The following is a 21,223-nucleotide window of genomic DNA, read 5'->3' as shown; positions in this document are numbered from 1 at the left end:
CCAAGACTGTCAGCCATTTTGTGTCTGACTAGGGTCGGCCATTTTGTGTCTCTCCAACAGCTGGCGGCCATTTTGTCTCCCTTCAAAAACTGTCGGTCATTTTGTCCTTCCCCCACCATGGTCAGCCATTTTGTGTTTTACACTTGTCGGCCATTTTGTATCCCACAATCGTCGGCCATTTTGTGCCCCACAATCCTCAGCTATTTTTCCCCCAATCCAACAAAAATCAGCCATTTTGTCCCTCTCCAAAAACCGTCAGCCATTCTGTATTTTACAAATGTCGGCCATTTTGTTTTCCCAAAACCGACGGCTATTTTGTGCCCGACCCCCATTGTCGGCCATCTTCCCCGTTTTCCGCCGCCGCCATCTTGCCCTGCCCATCACGTCTTGCCCCTCCTCCCCCTCAGCCCCGCCCCCACCCCGCCGGGGGGGTCCTGTGGTGTTGCCCCTCCCCCGGGCTGGGCGGGGCCAGCGCAGCGTCGGGGGGGCTGCATCCGGCGGGGCGGGGCCAATGGGGAGCCCCGCCCACGCCGCCTTCTCCTGGTGGGGGCGGGGTTTCCGTTTGCCCCGCCCCTTCTTCTCCTCTTCGCTGGGGGTTGTGGGTGGGGCTCCCTACGCCTGGCCACGCCCCCTCCCGATGCGGCCACGCCCTCCTCGCTGCTGTCATCAGGTGGGCGTGGCCTCCTCCGCGGCTCTCTCTGAAGGGGCGGAGCCAAAGGCGCTCCAGGGCGTGCCCTGGTGGATCTGGGCGGGGCTGGTGAAGGTGGGCGGGGACTCGCTGACTCCTCCCCTTCCCCAGCCTCGCCCCTCTCGGGCGACGCCATCTTGGGCGGCCGCCCCCGACGCTTCTTCCGGGGCGGGGACTCCTCGCCGGCTCCGTCCCCTTCTTCTTTGATTGGCTGCCTCCTCCTGCGGCCACGCCCCCTCTCCTGCGATTGGCCGGAGCGCTGTGGGGCAGCCCCGGGTGGGCGTCTCCGCCTGGCCCTGGCCCCGCCCCCTCCCAGCAGCCTCCGCTTGGGCGGGCGTCCCCGGCGGCGCTTGGTGGGCGGGGCCGATGCTAATGAGGGAGGGGGCGTGGCCGCCTGCGGGGGTGTAGCAGCAGCGACGCGGGGGCGTCGCCGGGCGCCTCGGGAGGCTCCGCCCCTTTCGGAGCCGGGGGGCGGGGCCTCGAGGACGGTGACCAATCGGCCGGGGAGGGTGCGCAGCACTTTGGCGGCCGGGCCGCATTTCCCGCCCATCCGGATCTCGACGTCGGCGCTGCGGCGGCGCCGAGGGGGCGGGGCCACCGGCGGGGGCGTGGCCGGGCGCGCAGGCTCCTCTGGCTCCGCCCCTTTTGGTGACGCCGGTGGGGGAGGCGGGGATTTGGGGGGAGGAGGTGATGATGTCACAGGAAGGGGCGGGGTAGGTGGTTGTGATGTCACGGGAGGGGGTGATGACATCACTGGGGGTGGAGATGACGTCACTGGAGGTGGAGATGGAGGTGGAGGAGGGGCGGGCGGGGGCGTGGCTCGAGGTGGGGACGGCGATGACATCATGGTGGGAGGGGGCGGTGGTGGGGAGGGAGGGGGCGTGGCTTGAGCAGGGGGCGGCGGCGATGACGTCACGGCGGGCGGCGATGACGTCACCACCGCGTCAGCCGCCACCGGCGGCGACGACGTCATCGCGACGTCGGGCTGTGACATCACAGGAGGCGTGTCTGACGTCTGTGACGTCACCGATGACGTCACCGCCCTCAGGCGCTGACTGGCCCGTGTGGGGTGGGGTGGGCGGGGCAAAGCCCGGGCGCGCCTCAACTTCCTGGCCCCGCCCCCTCCCTTCTCCCCGCCAAGCTCCGCCTCCTCCAGCGCCAGAGCCCCGCCCCCTGCACCGGCCACGCCCCCTCCAGGCTCCTCCTCCTCTTCCTCCTCGTCCTCCTCCTCCTCGGGGGGCAGCCGGAAGCGCCCCCCGCCCCCCTTGGCCTGGTCGATGTCCTTCCGGGCCGCTTCCACCTGCTCCTGAAAACGGGGGGGGGGGACAAAGGTGAGACCCCAGACCCAATTCGGGAACCCCCCCAAAAGTCCATTGGGAGCCCCCAGACCCAAATTTTAAATTTTTTCCCCCAAATTTTTGCAAATATTTCCTGAAGTTTTTTTAACCTCCCCCCTGCTGTTAACTTTAAATGGATTCTTCCACCCTTAGACGCAATTGGGGACCCCCCGGACTCAACTGAAACCCCCAGACCCAATTCGGGAACCCCCCTAAAATTCATTGGGAACCCTCAGACCCAAATTTTAAATTTTTTCCCCTAAATTTTTTGGGACGCTCCAAAATCTTTCAGGACCTTCTTGAACTGCTTCCCCCCTCCCCAATTATTTCCAAATGGATTCTTCCACCCCCAGACCCAATTGTTGACCCCACACGGAGGGGGGGACACAGGTGAGACCCCAGACCCAATTCGGGAACCCCCCCCCCAAAATTTATTGGGAACCCCCAGACCCAAATTTGAAATTTTTTCCCCCAAATTTTTGCGATTCTCCAAAATATCTCCTGATGATTTTTTAACCTCCCCCCCCGCCGTTAGCTTCAAATGGATTCTTCCACCCTTAGACGCAATTGGGGACCCCCCCCGGAAATTGAAACCCCCAGACCCAATTTGGGAACACCCAAAAGTCCATTGAGACCCCCAGACCCAAATTTTAAATTTTTTCCCCCAAATTTTTGGGATGCTCCAAAATCTTTCAGGGCCTTCTTGAACTGCCTCCTTCCACCCATTAATTTCCAAATGGATTCTTCCACCCCCAGACCCAATTGCTGACCCCATACGGAGGGGGGGACACAGCTGAGACCCCAGACCCAATTCAGGAACCCCCCCAAAATTCATTGGGAACCCCCACACCCAAATTTTAAATTTTTTCCCCCAAATTTTTGCGATTCTCCAAAATATTTCCTGAAGTTTTTTTAACCTCTCCCTCCGCCGTTAACTTCAAATGGATTCTTCCACCCTTAGACCCAATTGGGGACCCCCCCGGACTCAACTGAAACCCCCAGACCCAATTGGGAACACCCAATTTGGGAAACCCCCAGACCCAAATTTTAAATTTTTTCCCTCAAAAAAACCCCAAAATTTCTCCGAAAAAATCCCAAAAAGCCCCGAAAAAAATTCCTTAAAAAAACCCCACAAACCCAAACAAAAACACCCAAAACCCCCCAAAAAAATCACAAATCCCCCCCAAAAAAACCCAAAATTCCTTTGGCTCCCCCAGACCTCGGCCTGCTTCAGCTCCTCCCGGCTGACGTCCTCCAGAGAAGCTTCCAGAAAATTCATGGCGTAGCGTTCTATGGGGGTCAGCTAAAAATATTATCAAAATTAGAATATAATTATTAAAAAATATAATAATTATTTAAAATATAGTAATTCAAATTTTATCTTATTTATATAAGTTTTAGGATACATATAAAATTATTGTTTAAAAAAAGCCAAATAAAAGCCCTAAATTCTCAAGTTCAATGGGGGTCAGCTGAAAAAATATTATTTGAGATACGAATTTAATTATTAAATATTAAAATAACTATGAAATAAGAAGTATACAATATTTATATTATATAAATAATAATTAAAATAATAATTATTAATATTATTATTAAAATAATATATTAATCAATAATTTTTAATTATATTAATAATCATTAATATATTATTTTAATAAATTCAATGATTATTAAATATTTTTAGTATTTCATTATTATTAAAACTAATTATTATTGTTAAACATTAATCATTAAAGTAATTATGAATAACTATTAAAATTATAAAATAATTATTCAAAAATAAAATAATTCAAAATTTATAATAATTATATAAGTTTTAGGATGATTATAAAAATATATTATTAAAAAAAAAAACAAAAAAAGCCCTAAATTCTCACGTTCAATGGGGGTCAGCTAAAAAATATTCATTAAAGTGATAAAATAATCATTAGAATTATAAATTAATTATTCAAAAAATAAAATAATTCAAAATTTATAATAATTATATAAATTTTAATATAATTATAAAATTATTATTTTAAAAAAACCCAAAAAAAAGCCCTAAATTCTCGCATTCAATGGGGGTCAGCTGAAAAATAATTATTAAAATTATAAAATAATTACTAAAATTATAAATTAATTATTAAAAATTATAATAATTATATAGGTTTTAGGATGATTATAAATTATTATTTAGAAAAAAAAAACAAAAAAAGCCCTAAGTTCTCCCGTTCCATGGGGGTCAGCTAGAAAAATATTATTAGAAATAATAATAATAATAATAATAATAATAATAATAATAATAATAATAATTATTATTATTATTATTATTATTATTATTATTACTATTATTATTATTATTATTATTATTATTATTACTATTATTATTATTATTATTATTATTATTATTATTATTATTTAGGTGTCCCTAAAATCCCAAATTTTCACCGATTTTCCCCCAATTTTCCTGCAATTTCTCCACCATTCTTTCCAGAACTTTCCCCCAATTTTCTCCAAAATTTTCTCCCAATTTTCTTTGATTTTCTCACAAATTTTCTCCCAATATTTTCAACAATTTCCCCCCCAATTTTCAACAATTTTCCCCCCGATTTTCTCTGTACTTTCTCCCAATTTTTTTCCCCAAATTTTGTCCCATTTTTTACCAATTCCCTCCCATCCCAGGTAACCCCAAATCCCCAAAATTCCCATTTTTACCCCAAATTCCCATTTTTCACCCAAATTTCGCGGGTTTTTTTTTGCTTTATCCCCTCCCAGCCGTGCCCAGCTGTGCCCAAAATCCCCATTTTCACTGATTTTCCCTAAGTTTTGCCTTTTTTTCTCATTTTTTCCCCCCAGTTGTGGCCAGGTAACCAAAAATTCCAATTTTTAACCCCAAATCCCCTTTTTTCACCTTAAAATCTCCATTTTTCACCCAAATTTCATGGGGTTTTTTCATTTATCTCTGCCCAGTTGTGCCCAGATAACCCCAAATTCCCAATTTTAACCCCAAATTTCCCATTTCTCACCCTAAAATCCTCATTTTTCACGTAAATTTTATGGGTATTTTTTCATTTATATCTGCCCAGCTGTGCCCAGGTAACCCCAAATCCCCATTTTTCACCCCAAAATCTTCGTTTTTACCCCAAATTTCACGGGGTTTTTTCCTTTATCCCCTTTCATCCATGCCCAGCTGTGCCCAGGTAACCCCAAATCTCCATTTTCCACCCCAAAATCCTCATTTTTCACCCAAATTTCACGGGGTTTTTTTGCTTTATCCCCTCCCAGCTGTGCCAGGTGTGTCCGGGTGTCCCTCAACCCCAAATTTCCCCCGATTTTCTCCCAATTTTCACCATTTTTCCCCCATTTTTCCCTCCCAGCTATGCCCAGGTAACCCCAAAATTCCCATTTTTCACACCAAAATCCCAATTTGTCATCCTAAAATTCCCAATTTTCACCCCTAAATCCTCATTTTTCACCCAAATTTCACGGGGTTTTTTGAGTCTATCCCCTCCCAGCTGTGCCCAAGTGTGCCCAGGTGTGCCCAGGTGTGCCCGGGTAATCCCAAATTCCCATTTTTCACCCCAAAATCCCCATTTTTAACCCTAAAATCCCCATTTTTACCCCAAATTTCACGGGGTTTTTTGCATCCATCCCCTCCCATCCATGCCCAGGTGTGCCCAGCTGTGCCCCCAGGTGTGCCCAGGTCTATGCCAAATATCCCCAGCCGTGCCCAGGTGTGCCCAGGTAACCCCAAATTCCCATTTTTCACCCCAAAATCCCCATTTTCCACCCAAATTTCACGGGGTTTTTTGCGTCCATCGCCTCCCAGCTGTGCCCAGGTGTGCCAGGGTGTGCCCAGGTCTATGCCAAATATCCCCAGCCATGCCCAGCTGTGCCCAGGTAACCCCAAAATCCCATTTTTACCCAAAATTTCACGGGGTTTTTTTCCTTTATCCCCTCCCACCCATGCCAGCTGTGCCCAGGTTACCCCAAATCCTCATTTTTCACCCCCTAATCCCCATTTTTCACCCAAATTTCACGGGGTTTTTTACATCCATCCCCTCCCAGGTGTGCCCATCCATGCCCAGCTGTGCCCAGCTGTGCCCGGGTAACCCCAAAATCCCCATTTTTACCTCTAAAATCCCCATTTTTCACCCAAATTTCACGGGGTTTTTTTCCTTTATCCCCTCCCATCCGTGCCCAGGTGTGCCAGCTGTGCCAGCCGTGCCCAGGTGCCCTCACCTGCTCCACCAGCGCCGCGATTTCCTGCTCCGCCTTGCTCAGCTCCTCCTCGGGGGCGCCCTCGGGGCTCGGGCTCTCGCTGAACTCGGCCATGGCGGCCACGTGCTCGGCCTGGGCCTGCGACGCCGCCCGGATGTCCTCGGGGTCCTCGGCCCCACACAGCGCCTGGGGGAAAATTTGGGGAGAAATGGTGAAAATTTGGGAAAAAACGGTGAAAAAACGAGAAAAAACGGTGAAAAAATGACGAAAAACGGAGGAAAAAACGGTGGAAAAATGACAAAAAAATGGATAAAAAAACAATGGAAAAATAATGAAAAAGGGAGAAAAAAACGGTGGGAAAATGGCAAAAACCGAAGGAAAAAACGGTGATAAAATGACAAAAAACGGAGAAAAAAATGGTGGAAAAATGACAGAAAAATGGCGGAAAATTGGGGACATTGACAAAAAATGGGGGGAAATTAATTGGGAAAAAAATGATGAAAAAATGGGACCAAAAATGAGGAAAAAATGGGGGGAAATTTGGAAAAAATTGGGGAAAAATTGGACAAAAAATGGGACCAAAAATGAGGCAAAAATGGGATTGGGGCCATTGGGGGCCATTGGGGCCACGTGCTCGGCCTGGGCCTGCAAGGCCGCCCGGATCCTCGGGGTCCTCGGCCCCACACAGCGCCTGGGGGAAAATTTGGGGAGAAATGGTGAAAATTTGGGAAAAAAACGGTGAAAAAATGGCGAAAAACGGTGAAAAAATGACGAAAAACGGTGGGAAAATGACGAAAAGATGGCGGAAAAATGAGGAAAAGATGGTGGAAAATTAGGAAAAATGGATTGGAGACGTTGAAAAAAAAGGGGGGAAAATTTGGGAAAAAAAAAGATGAAAAAGCGAGAAAAAACGGTGAAAAAACGGTGAAAAAAAGACGAAAAACGGTGGAAAAATGACGAAAAAGATGGCGGAAAAATGAGGAAAAGATGGTGGAAAAATGAGGAAAAGATGGTGGAAAATGAAGAAAAAAATGGGATTGGGGACATTGAGAAAATTTGGGGGAAAATTTGAAAAAAAAATTGGAGGAAATTTGGGAAAAAACGGCGAAAAAATGAGAAAAAACGGTGGAAAAATGACGAAAAACGGTGAAAGAACGACGAAAAACGGTGGAAAAATGACGAAAAGATGGTGGAAAATTAGGAAAAATGGATTGGAGACATTGAAAAAAAAATGGGGGAAAATTTGGGGAAAAAACGGTGAAAAAACGAGAAAAAACGGTGAAAAAAGGGTGAAAAATGGCGAAAAAACGGCGAAAAACAGTGGAAAAATGACGAAAAACGGTGGGAAAATGACGAAAATATGGTGGAAAATTAGGAAAAATGGATTGGAGACATTGAGAAAATTTGGAAAAAAAATTGGAGGAAATTTGGGAAAAAAACGGTGAAAAAACGGCGAAAAACGGTGGAAAAATGAGAAAAAGATGGTGGAAAAATCGGAAAAAGACGGTGGAAAATTGGGGAAAATGGGATTGGAGACAATGAAAAAAATGGGGGAAAATTTGGGAAAAAAACGGTGAAAAAATGGCGAAAAACGGAGAAAAAACGAGAAAAAACGGTGAAAAAATGACGAAAACCGGTGGGAAAATGACAAAAAATGGAGGGAAAAACGGTGGGAAAATGACAGAAAGATGGCGGAAAAATGGGAGGAAATTAATTGGGAAAAAACGATGAAAAAATTGGGAAAAATTGGACGAAAAATTGGACCAAAGATGGAGAAAAAAATGGGGGAAAATTTGGGAAAAAATGATGAAAAAATTGGACGAAAAAATTGGACCAAACATGGAGAAAAAATGGGACCAAAAATGAGGAAAAAAATGGATTGGGGACGTTGGGGACATTGAGAAAAATGGTGAAAATTTGAGAAAAAAGGTGGAAAAATGAGATAAATATGGTGGAAAATTGGGGAAAATGGAATTGGGGACATTGAGAAAATTTGGGGGAAAATTTGGAAAAAGTTGGAGAAAAATTAGGAAAAAATTGGAGGGAAATTAGGAAAAAAGGGGAGGAAAATTAGGAAAAATTGCAGGAAAATCAGGAAAAAATTGGAGGAAAATCTGGAGAAAATTTGGAGAAAAATTGGAAAAAAATTAGGAAAAATCTGGAGGAAAATCAGGAAAAAATTGAAGAAAAATTAGGAAAAAATTGGAGGAAAATTAAGAAAAAATGAGAGGAAAATTAAGAAAAAATTAGAAGAAAAATAGAAAAAATTTGAGAAAAAATAGGAAAAAAATTGCAGGAAAACTAGGAAAAAATTGGAGAAAAATTAGGAAAAAATGGGAGGAAAATTCGGAAAAATTGGAAGAAAACTAGGAAAAAATTGGAGGAGAATTAGGAAAAAATTGGACAAAAATTAGGAAAAAATTGGGCAAAAATTAGGAAAAATAGGGAAAAATTAGGAAAAAATTGGAGAAAAATTAGGGAAAAATTGGACAAAAATTAGGAAAAAATTGGAGAAAAATTAGGGAAAAACTGGAAAAAAATCGGACAAAAACTGAGAACAAAATGGTGGGAAATTGGGAAAAATAGGATTGAGGACACTGAGGACCTTGGGAAAAAATGGGGAGAAAATTTGAGAAAAAATTGGGGAAAAATTGGACCACAAATAGTGGAAAAAGGTGGAAAATTGGGAAAAAAAATTGGGAAAAAATTGGATAAAAAATGTGGAAAAATTGTGGATAAGTGTGAAAAAATGACGTTGGGGACATTGGAGACATTGAGAAAAAACGGGAAGAAATTGGAGAAAAATTAGGAAAATATGGGAGAAAAATTAAGAAAAAATTGGAGAAAAATTAGGAGAAAATGGGAGAAAAATTAGGGAAAAATTAGAGGAAAATTAGGAAAAAATGGGAGAAAAATTCGGGAAAAATTGGAGAGAAATTTGGAAAAAATTAGAGAAAAATTTGGAGAAAAATTAGGAAAAACTGGAGAAAAATTAAGAAAAAATGGGAGGAAAATTAGAAAAAAATTGGAGGAAAATTAGGAAAAAATTGAAGGAAAAATTGGAGGAAAATTAGGAAAAAATTGCAGAAAAATTCGAAAAAAAATGAAGAAAAATTAGAAAGAAATTGAAGAAAAATTAGAAAAAAATTGAAGAAAATTAGGAAAAAATTGGAGAAAAATTAGGAAAAAATTGAAGAAAAATTAGGAAAAAATTAGGAAAAATTAGGAAAAAATTGGGAAAAATTGGATGAAAAATAGAGAAAAAATGGTAGAAATTGAGAAAAAATAGGATTGGGGACATTGGGGACATTGAGAAAACCGTGCGGAAAATTAGGAAAAAATAGGGAAAAATGGTGGAAAATTGGGAAAAATTGGACGAAAATTGGGGGAAAAATTATGGATACCTGGGAAAAAATGACATTGGGGACATTTGGGGACAGTGGGGACATTGAGAAAAAAGGGTAAAAAATTGGAGGAAAACGAGGAAAAATGTGGAAAAATTAGGAAAAAATTGGAGAAAAAATCAGAAAAAATAGGAAAAAATTGGAGAAAAAACTTGAAGAAAAATTATGAAAAAATGGGAGGAAAATTAGACAAAAATTGGAGAAAAAATAGGAAAAAATTAGGAAAAATTAGGAAAAAATTGGAGAAAAATTAGAAAAAATTGGAGAAAAATTGGATGAAAAATAGGGAAAAAATGGGGGAAAACTGGGAAAAATGGGATTGGGGACATTGGGGACATTGAGAAAACTGTGTGGAAAATTAGGAAAAAATAGGGAAAAATGGTGGAAAATTGGGAAAAATTGGACGAAAATTGGGGGAAAAATTGTGGATAACTGGGAAAAAATGACATTGGGGACATTTGGGGACAGTGGGGACATTGAGAAAAAAGGGTAAAAAATGGGAGGAAAACGAGGAAAAATTTGGAAGAAAATTAGGAAAAAATTGGAGAAAAATTGTGGAAAATTTGGAGGAAAATTCAGAAAAAATTGGAGGAAAATCAGGAAAAAATTGGAGAAAAATTAGGAAAAAATTGGAGAAAAATTCAGAAAAAATTGGAAGAAAAATAGAAAAAAATTGGAGAAAAATTTGGAAAAAATGGGAGGAAAATTCGGAAAAAATGGGAGGAAAATTAGGAAAAAATTGGAGGAAAATTAGGAAAAAATTGGAGGGAAATTTGGGGAAAAATTAGGAAAAACTGGAGAAAAATTAGGAAAAAATGGGAGGAAAATTAGGAAAAATTGGAGGAAAATTAGGAAAAAATTGAAGAAAAATTAAGAAAAAATTGGAAAAAAATTAGGAAAAAATTGGGAAAAATAGGGAAAAATTGGATGAAAAATAGGGAAAAAATGGGGGAAAAGTGGGAAAAAATAGGATTGGGGACATTGGGGACATTGGGGACATTTTGGTGCCATTTTGGTGCCGTTTTGGCGTCCCCTCACCTGCTCCAGGATGTGCGTCCTCCTGGTGGCCGCGGGGTCCTCGTCGTCCTCGTCCGTCCCGCGGTGTCCGTCTGTCCCTTTGTCCCCCCGGTGTCCGTCCGTCCCTCTGTGTCCGTCTGTCCCCCGGTGTCCGTCCCGGTGTCCGTCTGTCCCGCGCTCGCCGTCGCCGTCGGCCCGGTCGCGGGCGGTGTCGTCGGGCGCCATGTCGAACAGCTCGCGGATGGTTTGCTGGGGAAAGGGACGGAAATGACACCGGGGCACCTGGGGGCACCTGGGGACACCTGGGGGCACCTGGGGACAGCTGGGGACAGCTGGGGACACACCTGGGCACACCTGGGGACAGCTGGGGACAGCTGGGGACAGCTGGGGACACACCTGGGGACACCTGGGGACAGCTGGAGACACACCTGGGGACAGCTGGGGACAGCTGGGGACACCTGGGCACACCTGGGGACACCTGGGGGCACCTGGGGGCACCTGGGCACACCTGGGGACACCTGGGGGCACCTGGGGGCACCTGGGCACACCTGGGGACAGCTGGGGACAGCTGGGGACACCTGGGCACACCTGGGGACACCTGGGACACACCTGGGGGCACCTGGGGGCACCTGGGGACACACCTGGGGACAGCTGGGGACACACCTGTGGGCACCTGGGGACACCTGGGCATGGCTGGGGACACCTGGGGACACCTGGGGACACCTGAGCACACCTGGGGGCATCTGGGGACACACCTGCGGACACCTGGGGACAGCTGAACCTCACCTGGGCACTCCTGGGCACACCTGGGGACACACCTGGGGACACCTGGGGACATCTGGGGACAGCTGGGGACATCTGGGCATGGCTGGAGACAGCTGGGCACACACCTGGGGACAGCTGGGGACACCTGGGGGCACCTGGGGGCACCTGGAGACACACCTGAGCCCACCCAAACTTCACCTGGGGACACCTGGGACACACCTGGGGGCACCTGGGGACAGCTGGGGATACCTGGGCATGGCTGGGGACAGCTGGGGACACACCTGGGGACACACCTGGGGACACACCTGCAGACACCTGGGGACACCTGGGGGCACCTGAACCCACCCAAACCTCACCTGGAGACACCTGGGGGCACCTGGGGACATGTGGGCACACACCTTGGGACAGCTGGGGACAGCTGGGGCCACCTGGGGCCACCTGGGCATGGCTGGGGACACACCTGGGGACACACCCGGGCATGGCTGGGGACACACCTGGGGACACACCTGGGGACACCTGGGGACACCTGGGCATGGCTGGGGACAGCTGGGGACACCTGGGGACACCTGAACCCACCCAAACCTCACCTGGGGACATCTGGGGACAGCTGGGCACACCTGGGGGCATCTGGGGACACACCTGGGGACAGCTGGGGACAGCTGAGGACACCTGGGGACAGCTGGGGACATCTGGGGACAGCTGAACCCACCCAAACCTCACCTGGGGACACCTGGGGGCATCTAAAGACACCTGAGAACACACCTGGACCCACCTAAGCATCACCAGGACACACCTGGGGATGCACCTGGATACACCTGGACACACCTGAACCTCACCTGGACACATCTGGGCACTCCCAAACCTCACCTGAACCCACCCAATGCTCACCTGGACACACCTGAACCTCATCTGGAAACACCTGAGCTCACCTGGACCAACCAGAACCACACCTGGGCACACCTGGAGACACCTGAACCTCACCTGGGCACACCCGGATCCCACCTTGACACGCTTTAAACCTCACCTGGACACACCTGGGGACACCTGAGAACACACCTAGACCTCATCTGGACCCACCTGAGCACACCTGAGCCCACCCAAACCTCACCTGGGCACACCTGGGGACACCTGAGAACACACCTGGACACACCTAAAACCATCCAAGTTTCACCTGGACCCACCCAAACCTCACCTGGGGACGCCTGGGGACACCTGGATACACCTGAACCTCATCTGGAAACACCTGAGCCCACCTAGACCAACCGGAACCACACCTGGGCACACCTGGAGACACCAGAACCCACCCAAACCTCACCTGGATCCACCAGAACCTCACCTGGGGACACCTGGGTGACAACCAGACACACCTGGACACACCTGAACCTCACCTGGACACACCTGGGTACACCCAAACCTCATCTGAACCCACCCAAACCTCACCTGGACACACCTGGGCACACCTGGACACACCTGAACCTCATCTGGAAACACCTGAGCCCACCTAGACCAACCGGAACCACACCTGGGCACACCAGAACCTCACCTGGGCACACCCAGATCCCACCTTGACACGCTTGAACCTCATCTGGGCACACCTGGGGACACCTGAACACACCTAGACCTCATCTGGACCCACGTGAGCACACCTGAGCCCACCCAAACCTCACCTGGGCACACCTAGGGACATCTAGGGACGCACCTGAATACACCTAAAACCATCTAAGTTTCACCTGGACCCACCCAAACCTCACCTGGGGACGCCTGGGGACACCTGGATACACCTGAACCTCATCTAGAAACACCTGAGCTCACCTAGACCAACCGGAACCACACCTGGGCACACCTGGAGACACCTGAACCCACCCAAACCTCACCTGGGTCCACCAGAACCTCACCTGGAGACACCTGGGTGACAACCAGACACACCTGGACACACCTGAACCTCACCTGGACACATCTGGGCACACCCAAACCTCACCTGAACCCACCCAATGCTCACCTGGACACACTTGAGCCTCACCTGGGGACACCTGAACCCACCTGAACCTCATCTGAACCCACCCAAACCTGACCTGGACACACCCAAACCTCACATGGGGACACCTGAACCCACCCAAACCTCACATGGGCTCACCTGAGCTCACCTGGCCACACCCAGACCTCACCTGGACACACCCAAACCTTACCTGGACACACCTGAATCCACCTAGACCCACCTGAGACCCCCCCAAACCCCAGCTGGGATCCCATCCCCACCCTCACCTGTGGGCGTGGCCTCACCTGTAGGGAGTGGGCGTGGCCTCACCTGTGGGGGTAGGCGTGGCCTCACCTGTGGGGGTAGGCGTGGCCTCACCTGTGGGGGTAGGCGTGGCGTCACCTGCCCGGGGGGGATGGGGTGGGCGTGGCCTCACCTGTGGGGGATGGGCGTGGCCTCACCTGCCACGGGGGGGTGTGGGTGTGGCCTCACCTGCTCGGGGGGGTGGGCGTCGCCTCACCTGTGGGGTGGGCGTGGCCTCATCTATGGGGGAATGGGCGTGGCCTCATCTGTGTGGGGTGGGCGTGGCCTCACCTGTGGGGAGTGGGCGTGGCCTCACCTCCCGGGGGGTGTGTGGGCGTGGCCTCACCTGTGTGTGTGGGCGTGGCCTCACCTGTTTGAAGTAGGCCGTGGTGAAGTTGCCGCCCTCGATGGCCATGTCCCCCAGCAGCCGCTTCTGGTTCGCCTTCTTGAGGATGTTCTCTTCAACCGTGCGCTCCGAGATCAACCTGGGCAGGTGAGACACAGGGGGGACACAGGTGAGACAGCTGAGACAGGTATGGACAGGTATGGACAGGTATGGACAGGTATGGACAGGTATGGACAGGTGTGGACAGGTATCAGGTTCTGGTTCGCCTTCTTGAGGATGTTCTCCTCAACCGTGCGCTCCGAGATCAACCTGGGCAGGGGGGACACAGGTGGGACACAGGTGAGACACCTGAGACAGGTATGGACAGGTGTGGACAGGTAAGGACAGGTATCAGGTTCTGGTTCGCCTTCTTGAGGATGTTCTCCTCAACCGTGCGCTCCGAGATCAACCTGGGCACGGGGGACACGGGGACACAGGTGAGGGAGAATGGTAAAATTTTGGGGCAAAAAAGCGCCAGTTTTGGGGAAAAAATCCGGAGTTTTAGGGTTAAAAATGGGATTTGAGATCAACCTGGGCAGGTGAGACACAGATGAGACACAAGTGGGATACAGGTGGGACACAGATGAGGAAACTCTGGGGACAAGTGGTAAATTTTTGGGGCAAAAAACGCCGACTTTGGGCAAAAAACCTGGAGTTTTTAGGGTTAAAAATGGAATTTTCGTGGTTAAAAATGGAAAATTTGGAGGTCAGAAAATGGCGGATCTGGAGAAGACCCTGGGCAGGTGAGACACAGGTGGGACACAGGTGAGACATCTGGGGAGAAGTGGTAAAATTTTGGGGCAAAAAATGCCGATTTGGGGCAAAAAATCTGGAGTTTTTAGTGTTAAAAATGGAATTTTCATGGTTAAAAAAGGAAATTTTGGAGGTCACAAAATGGCGGATCTGGAGAAGACCCTGGACAGGTGAGACACAGGTGGGACACAAGTGGGACACCTGGGGGCGAGCGGTGAAATTCTGGGGCAAAAAGCGCCAATTTTGGGCAAAAAAATTTGGAGTTTTTAGGGTTAAAAATGGGATTCGAGATCAACCTGGGCAGGTGAGACGCAGGTGGGACACAGGTGAGACCTCTGGGGGGGAGTGATAAAATTTTGGGGCAAAAAATGCCGATTTTGAGGAAAAAATCCGGAGTTTTTAGGGTTAAAAATGGAGTTTTTGTGGTTGGAAATGGAAATTTCTGCAGGTCACAAAACGGTGGCACCTGCAGACCTGGAGAAGATCCTGGACAGGTGAGACACAGGTGAGACCTCTGGGGAGAAGTGGTAAAATTTTGGGGCAAAAAACGACGATTTTGGGCAAAAATTTGGAGTTTTTAGGATTAAAAATGGAATTTTCATGGTTAAAAATGGAAATTTCGGAGGTCAGAAAATGGCGGATCTGGAGAAGACCCTGGGCAGGTGAGACACAGGTGGGACACAGGTGAGGCAACTCTGGGGACGAGCTAAATTTTTGGGGCAAAAAACGCCAATTTTGGGCAACAAATCTGGAGTTTTTAGGGTTAAAAATGGAGTTTTTGTGGTTAAAAATGGAAATTTTGGAGGTCAGAAAATGGCGGATCTGGGGAAGATCCTGGACAGGTGAGACACAGGTGAGCTCCTAAATCCCCCACACCTGCACAGGTGAGCTCCTGAATCCCAAATACCTGCACAGGTGAGCTCCAGGTAAGTCCATAACTCCCAAACAAATTGAGATATCAACCCCAAACCTTCTCCCACCTGCACAGGTGAGCTCCAGGTACCACAGGTGAGCTCCTGAATCCCCAATACCTGCCCAGGTGAGCTCCAGGTATCACAAGCAAGTCCATGGCTCCCCAACACCTGCACAGGTGAGCTCCTAAATCCCACACAACCACACAGGTGAGCTCCTGAATCCCCAATACCTGCACAGGTGAGTCCAGAACTCAATACCTGCACAGGTGAGCTCCAGGTATCACAGGTGACCTCTTAAATCCCACACAACCACACAGGTACCCAATACCTGCCCAGGTGAGCTCCAGGTAGCACAGGTAAGTCCGTAACTCCCAAACAAATTGAGATATCAACTGCAAACCTTCACCAAACCCCCAGGTGTGTCCCAGGTGTGTCCCCAGGTGTCCCAGGTGTGTCCCAGGTGGGCTCACCTGTAGATGTGCACGTCGCGGGTCTGCCCGATGCGGTGGCACCTGCACAGGTACCCAAACACCTGCACAGGTGAGCTCCTAAATCCCCAATACCTGCACAGGTGAGCTCCAGGTGCTTCTCCACCTGCACAGGTGAGCTCCTAAATCCCACAGAACCACACAGGTACCCAATACCTGCACAGGTGACCTCCAGGTGCTACAGGTGAGCTCCTAAATCCCCAATACCTGCACAGGTGAGGTCCTAAATCCCATCCAAGCACACAGGTAAGTCCATAACTCCCCAATACCTGCAGATATCAACCCCAAACCTTCTCCCACCTGCCCAGGCGTGTCCCAGGCGTGTCCCAGGTGTGTCCCAGGTGTGTCCCCAGGTGTCCCCCAGGTGTGTCCCAGGTGAGCTCACCTGTAGATGTGCACGTCGCGGGTCTGCCCGATGCCGTGGCACCTGCCCAGGTACCCAAACACCTGCACAGGTGAGCTCCAGGTAGGACAGGTGAGCCCATGACTCCCAAACAAATCGAGATATCAACCCCAAACCTTCTCCCACCTGCACAGGTGAGCTCCAGGTGCTACAGGTGAGCTCCTAAATCCCCAATTCCTGCACCTATGAACTCCAAACCTTCACCAAACCCCTCAGGTGACCCCAGGTGTGTCCCAGGTGAGCTCACCTGTAGATGTGCACGTCATGGGTCTGCCCGATGCGGTGGCACCTGCCCAGGTACCCAAATACCTGCACAGGTGAGCTCCAGGTGCCACAGGTGAGCTCCTAAATCCCCAATACCTGCACAGGTGAGCTCCTAAACCCCATAGAACCACACAGATACCCAAATACCTGCACAGGTGAGCTCCAGGTGCCACAGGTAAGCTCCTAAATCCCAAATACCTGCACAGGTGAGCTCCTAAACCCCATACAGCCACACAGGTACCCAAATACCTGCACAGGTGAGCTCCTAAACCCCATAGAACCACACAGGTACCCAAACACCTGCACAGGTGAGCTCCAGGTGCCACAGGTGAGCTCCTAAATCCCCAATACCTGCACAGGTGAGCTCCTAAATCCCATCCAACCACACAGGTACCCACACACCTGCACAGGTGAGCTCCAGGTATCACAAGTGAGTCCATGGCTCCCAAACAAATCGAGACATCAACCCCAAACCTTCTCCCACCAGCACAGGTGAGCTCCAGGTATCACAGGTGAGCTCCTAAATCCCCAATACCTGCACCTATGAACTCCAAACCTTCACCAAACCCATCCAGGTGACCTCCCCCACCTGCCCAGGTGTGCCTCACCTGTAGATGTGCACGTCGCGGGTCTGCCCGATGCGGTGGCACCTGCCCAGGTACCCAAACCACCCCTCAGGTGCCCAAATACCTGCACAGGTGAGCTCCTAAATCCCAAACATCTGCACAGGTGAGTCCAGAACTCCCAAACACCTGCACAGGTGAGCTCCAGGTGCTTCTCAACCTGCACAGGTGAGCTCCAGGTATCACAGGTGAGCTCCTAAATCCCCAATACCTGCACAGGTGAGCTCCTAAATCCCACACAACCACACAGGTACCCAAATACCTGCACAGGTGAGCTCCAGGTAGCACAGGTGAGTCCATGGCTCCCAAATAAATTGAGATATCAACCCCAAACCTTCACCCACCTGCCCAGGTGTCCCCAGGTGTCCCCAGGTGCCCCTCACCTGTAGATGTGCATGTCACGGGTCTGCCCGATGCGGTGGCACCTGCCCAGGTACCCAAATCACCCCTCAGGTACCCACACACCTGCACAGGTGAGCTCCAGGTGGTTCTCCACCTGCACAGGTGAGCTCCAGGTGCTACAGGTGAGTCCAGAACTCCTAAAAACCTGCACAGGTGAGCTCCTAAACCCCACACAAGTGCACAGGTGAGCTCCAGGTGCTTCTCCACCTGCACAGGTGAGCTCCTAAATCCCCGATACCTGCACAGGTGAGTCCAGAACTCCCCAACACCTGCACAGGTGAGATCCTAAATCCCCAACACCTGCCCAGGTAAGCTCCTAAATCCCACCCAAGCACACAGGTGAGCTCCAGGTAGCACAGGTGAGCCCAAAACTCCCCAACACCTGCAGATACCAACTCCAAACCTTCACCAAGCCCATCCAGGTGACCTCCCCCACCTGCCCAGGTGTTTCTCACCTGTAGATGTGCCCGTTGCGGGTCTGCCCGATGCGGTGGCACCTGCCCAGGTACCCAAACACCTGCACAGGTGAGCTCCAGGTATCACAGGTGAGCTCCTAAATCCCAAATACCTGCACAGGTGAGCTCCAGGTATCACAGGTGAGCTCCTAAATCCCAAATACCTGCACAGGTGAGCTCCAGGTAGCACAGGTAAGTCCGTAACTCCTCCATATTTGCAGATATCAACCCCAAACCTTCTCCCACCTGCCCAGGTGCGCTCACCTGTAGATGTGCACGTCGCGGGTCTGCCCGATGCGGTGGCACCTGCCCAGGTACCCAAATCACCCCTCAGGTACCCAAATACCTGCCCAGGTGAGCTCACCTGTAGATGTGCACGTCGTGGGTCTGCCTGATGCGGTGGCGCCTGCCCAGGTACCCAAACACCTGCACAGGTGAGCTCACCTGTAGATGTGCACGTCGCGGGTCTGCCCGATGCGGTGGCACCTGCACAGGTACCCAAACACCTGCACAGGTGAGCTCCAGGTAGCACAGGTAAGTCCATAACTCCTCCATACCTGCAGATATCAACCCCAAACCTTCACCAAACCCCTCAGGTGTCCCCAGGTGTGCTCCCAGGTGCGCTCACCTGTAGATGTGCACGTCGCGGGTCTGCCCGATGCGGTGGCACCGGTCCTGCGCCTGCGCGTCCATGGTGGGGTTCCAGTCCGAGTCGTAGAACACGACCGTGTCCGCCCCGGCCAGGTTGACGCCGACGCCGCCCGAGCGCGTGGACAGGATGAAGCAGAAGATGCGCTTGTCGGCGTTAAAGCGCTCCATCAGGGCCTGGAACAGGTGAGGGACAGGTGAGGGACAGGTGAGGGACAGGTGAGGGACAGGATGAAGCAGAAGATGCGCTTGTCGGCGTTAAAGCGCTCCATGAGGGCCTGGAACAGGTGAGGGACAGGTGAGGGACAGGTGAGGGACAGGTGAGGGACAGGCGTGGGACAGGTGAGGGACAGGATGAAGCAGAAGATGCGCTTGTCGGCGTTGAAACGCTCCATGAGAGCCTGGGGGACAGGTGAGGGACAGGTGAGACACCTGGGGGATACCTGAGGGACAGGTGGGGGACAGGTGAGGGACAGGTGAGGGACAGGATGAAGCAGAAGATGCGCTTGTCGGCGTTGAAACGTTCCATCAGGGCCTGGAACAGGTGAGGGACAGGTAAGGGACAGGTGAGACACCTGAGACACCCATGGGACACCTGAGGAACAGGTGAGGGACAGGTGAGGGACAGGTGAGACACCTGGGGGACACCGGAGGGACACCTGGGAGTGACCTCAGGGCATCTGGGGCACACCTGGGCACACCTGAGATACCTGGGACACACCTGGGGCACACCTTAATACACCTGGGAGTGAGCCTGGGGCATTTGGGACACACCTGAGATACCTGGAGCACACCTGGGCACACCTGAGACACACCTGGGGCACACCTGAGATACACCTGAGACACACTTGGGATACCTGGGACACACCTGAGATACCTGAAACACACCTGGGGCACACCTGGGATACACCTGAGACACACTTGGGATACCTGGGACACACCTGAGATACACCTGGGGCACACCTGGGGCACACCTGGGGCATACCTGGGCACACCTGAGATAGCTGGGGCACACCTGGCAGTGAGCTTGGGGCATTTGGGACACACCTGAGATACCTGGGGCACACCTGAGATACCTGGGGCACACCTGGGCCACACCTGAAACACATCTGGGATACCTGGGACACACCTGGGAACACCTGGGAGTGAATTTGGGGCACACCTGAGACACCTGGGGCACACTTGAGACACCTGAGATACACCTGAACACACCTGGATACACCTGGCAGTGGCCTCAGAACATCTCGGAGGAACCTCAGGGCACCTGGTGCACACCTGAGATACCTGGGACACACCTGGGAATGATGTTGGGGCACCCATGACACACCTGAGATACCTGGGATGGACCTCAGGAGCTCACCTGAGATACCTGGGGCACACCTGGGGCACACCTGGGGCACACCTGGAGGTGCTGCTGCCTCCACGTGAGTCTCAGCCACACCTGACTGCAGCCAAGAGTGTCCCAGGTGTGCCCAGGTGTGCCCAGGTGTACCCAGGTGTGCCCAACTCTACGCAGGTGTGTCCCAGGTGTGTCTGACCCCACCCAGGTGTATCTCAGGTGTATCCCAGGTGTGTCTAACTTTGGCCAGGTGTATCCCAATCACACCCAGGTGTCTCCCAGGTGTGTCATAGATGTGTCTAACCTCACTCAGGTGTTTTTGGGACTCACCTGTCTCTGCTCCACCCGCGTGGAGCCGTCCAAGCGCAGGTAGATGTGCCCAGGTGTGCCCAGGTGTGTACCCAGGTGTGCCCTAGGTGTGCCCAGGTGTTTTTGGCACTCACCTGTCGCTGCTCCACGCGGGTGCAGCCGTCCAGGCGCAGGTAGATGTGCCCAGGTGTGTACCCAGGTGTATCCCAATCACACCCAGGTGTATCCCAGGTGTGCCCAGGTGTTTTTGGCACTCACCTGTCTCTGTTCCACGCGGGTGGAGCCGTCCAGGCGCAGGTAGATGTGCCCAGGTGTGCCCAGGTGTGCCCAGGTGTGACACATTTGTGTCAAACCCCACCCAAGTGTATCCCAATCACACCCAGGTGTGCCCAGGTGTGCCCAGGTGTGTTTTTGGCACTCACCTGTCTCTGCTCCACGCGGGTGGATCCGTCCAGGCGCAGGTAGATGTGCCCAGGTGTGCCCAGGTGTGCCCCAGGTGTGTCAGCACTCACCTGTCTCTGTTCCATCCTCGTGGAGCCGTCCAGGCG

The 21,223-nt window shown here is 50.5% G+C and overlaps 1 protein-coding gene across 1 annotated transcript in view; it reads right to left on the bottom strand.

The window, feature by feature from the left end:
* Positions 1-203: 203 nt before the first annotated feature.
* SRCAP (Snf2 related CREBBP activator protein) overlaps positions 204-21,223 on the bottom strand; it is a 149,385-nt gene continuing 128,365 nt past the window's right edge. The window contains 6 exon segments of the mRNA XM_074558047.1: positions 204-1,994; positions 3,245-3,328; positions 6,250-6,414; positions 10,671-10,898; positions 14,063-14,177; positions 19,008-19,204. Coding sequence (XP_074414148.1) covers positions 381-1,994; positions 3,245-3,328; positions 6,250-6,414; positions 10,671-10,898; positions 14,063-14,177; positions 19,008-19,204 — 2,403 coding nt within the window. The 3' untranslated portion in view covers positions 204-380.

Source organism: Zonotrichia albicollis, chromosome 24 (genome assembly GCF_047830755.1).
Source record: "Zonotrichia albicollis isolate bZonAlb1 chromosome 24, bZonAlb1.hap1, whole genome shotgun sequence".
In the NCBI taxonomy this organism is placed as follows: Eukaryota; Metazoa; Chordata; class Aves; order Passeriformes; family Passerellidae; genus Zonotrichia; species Zonotrichia albicollis.
The sequence above is the reverse complement of the archived record's forward strand: the minus strand, read 5'-3'. Positions and strand labels throughout refer to the sequence as shown.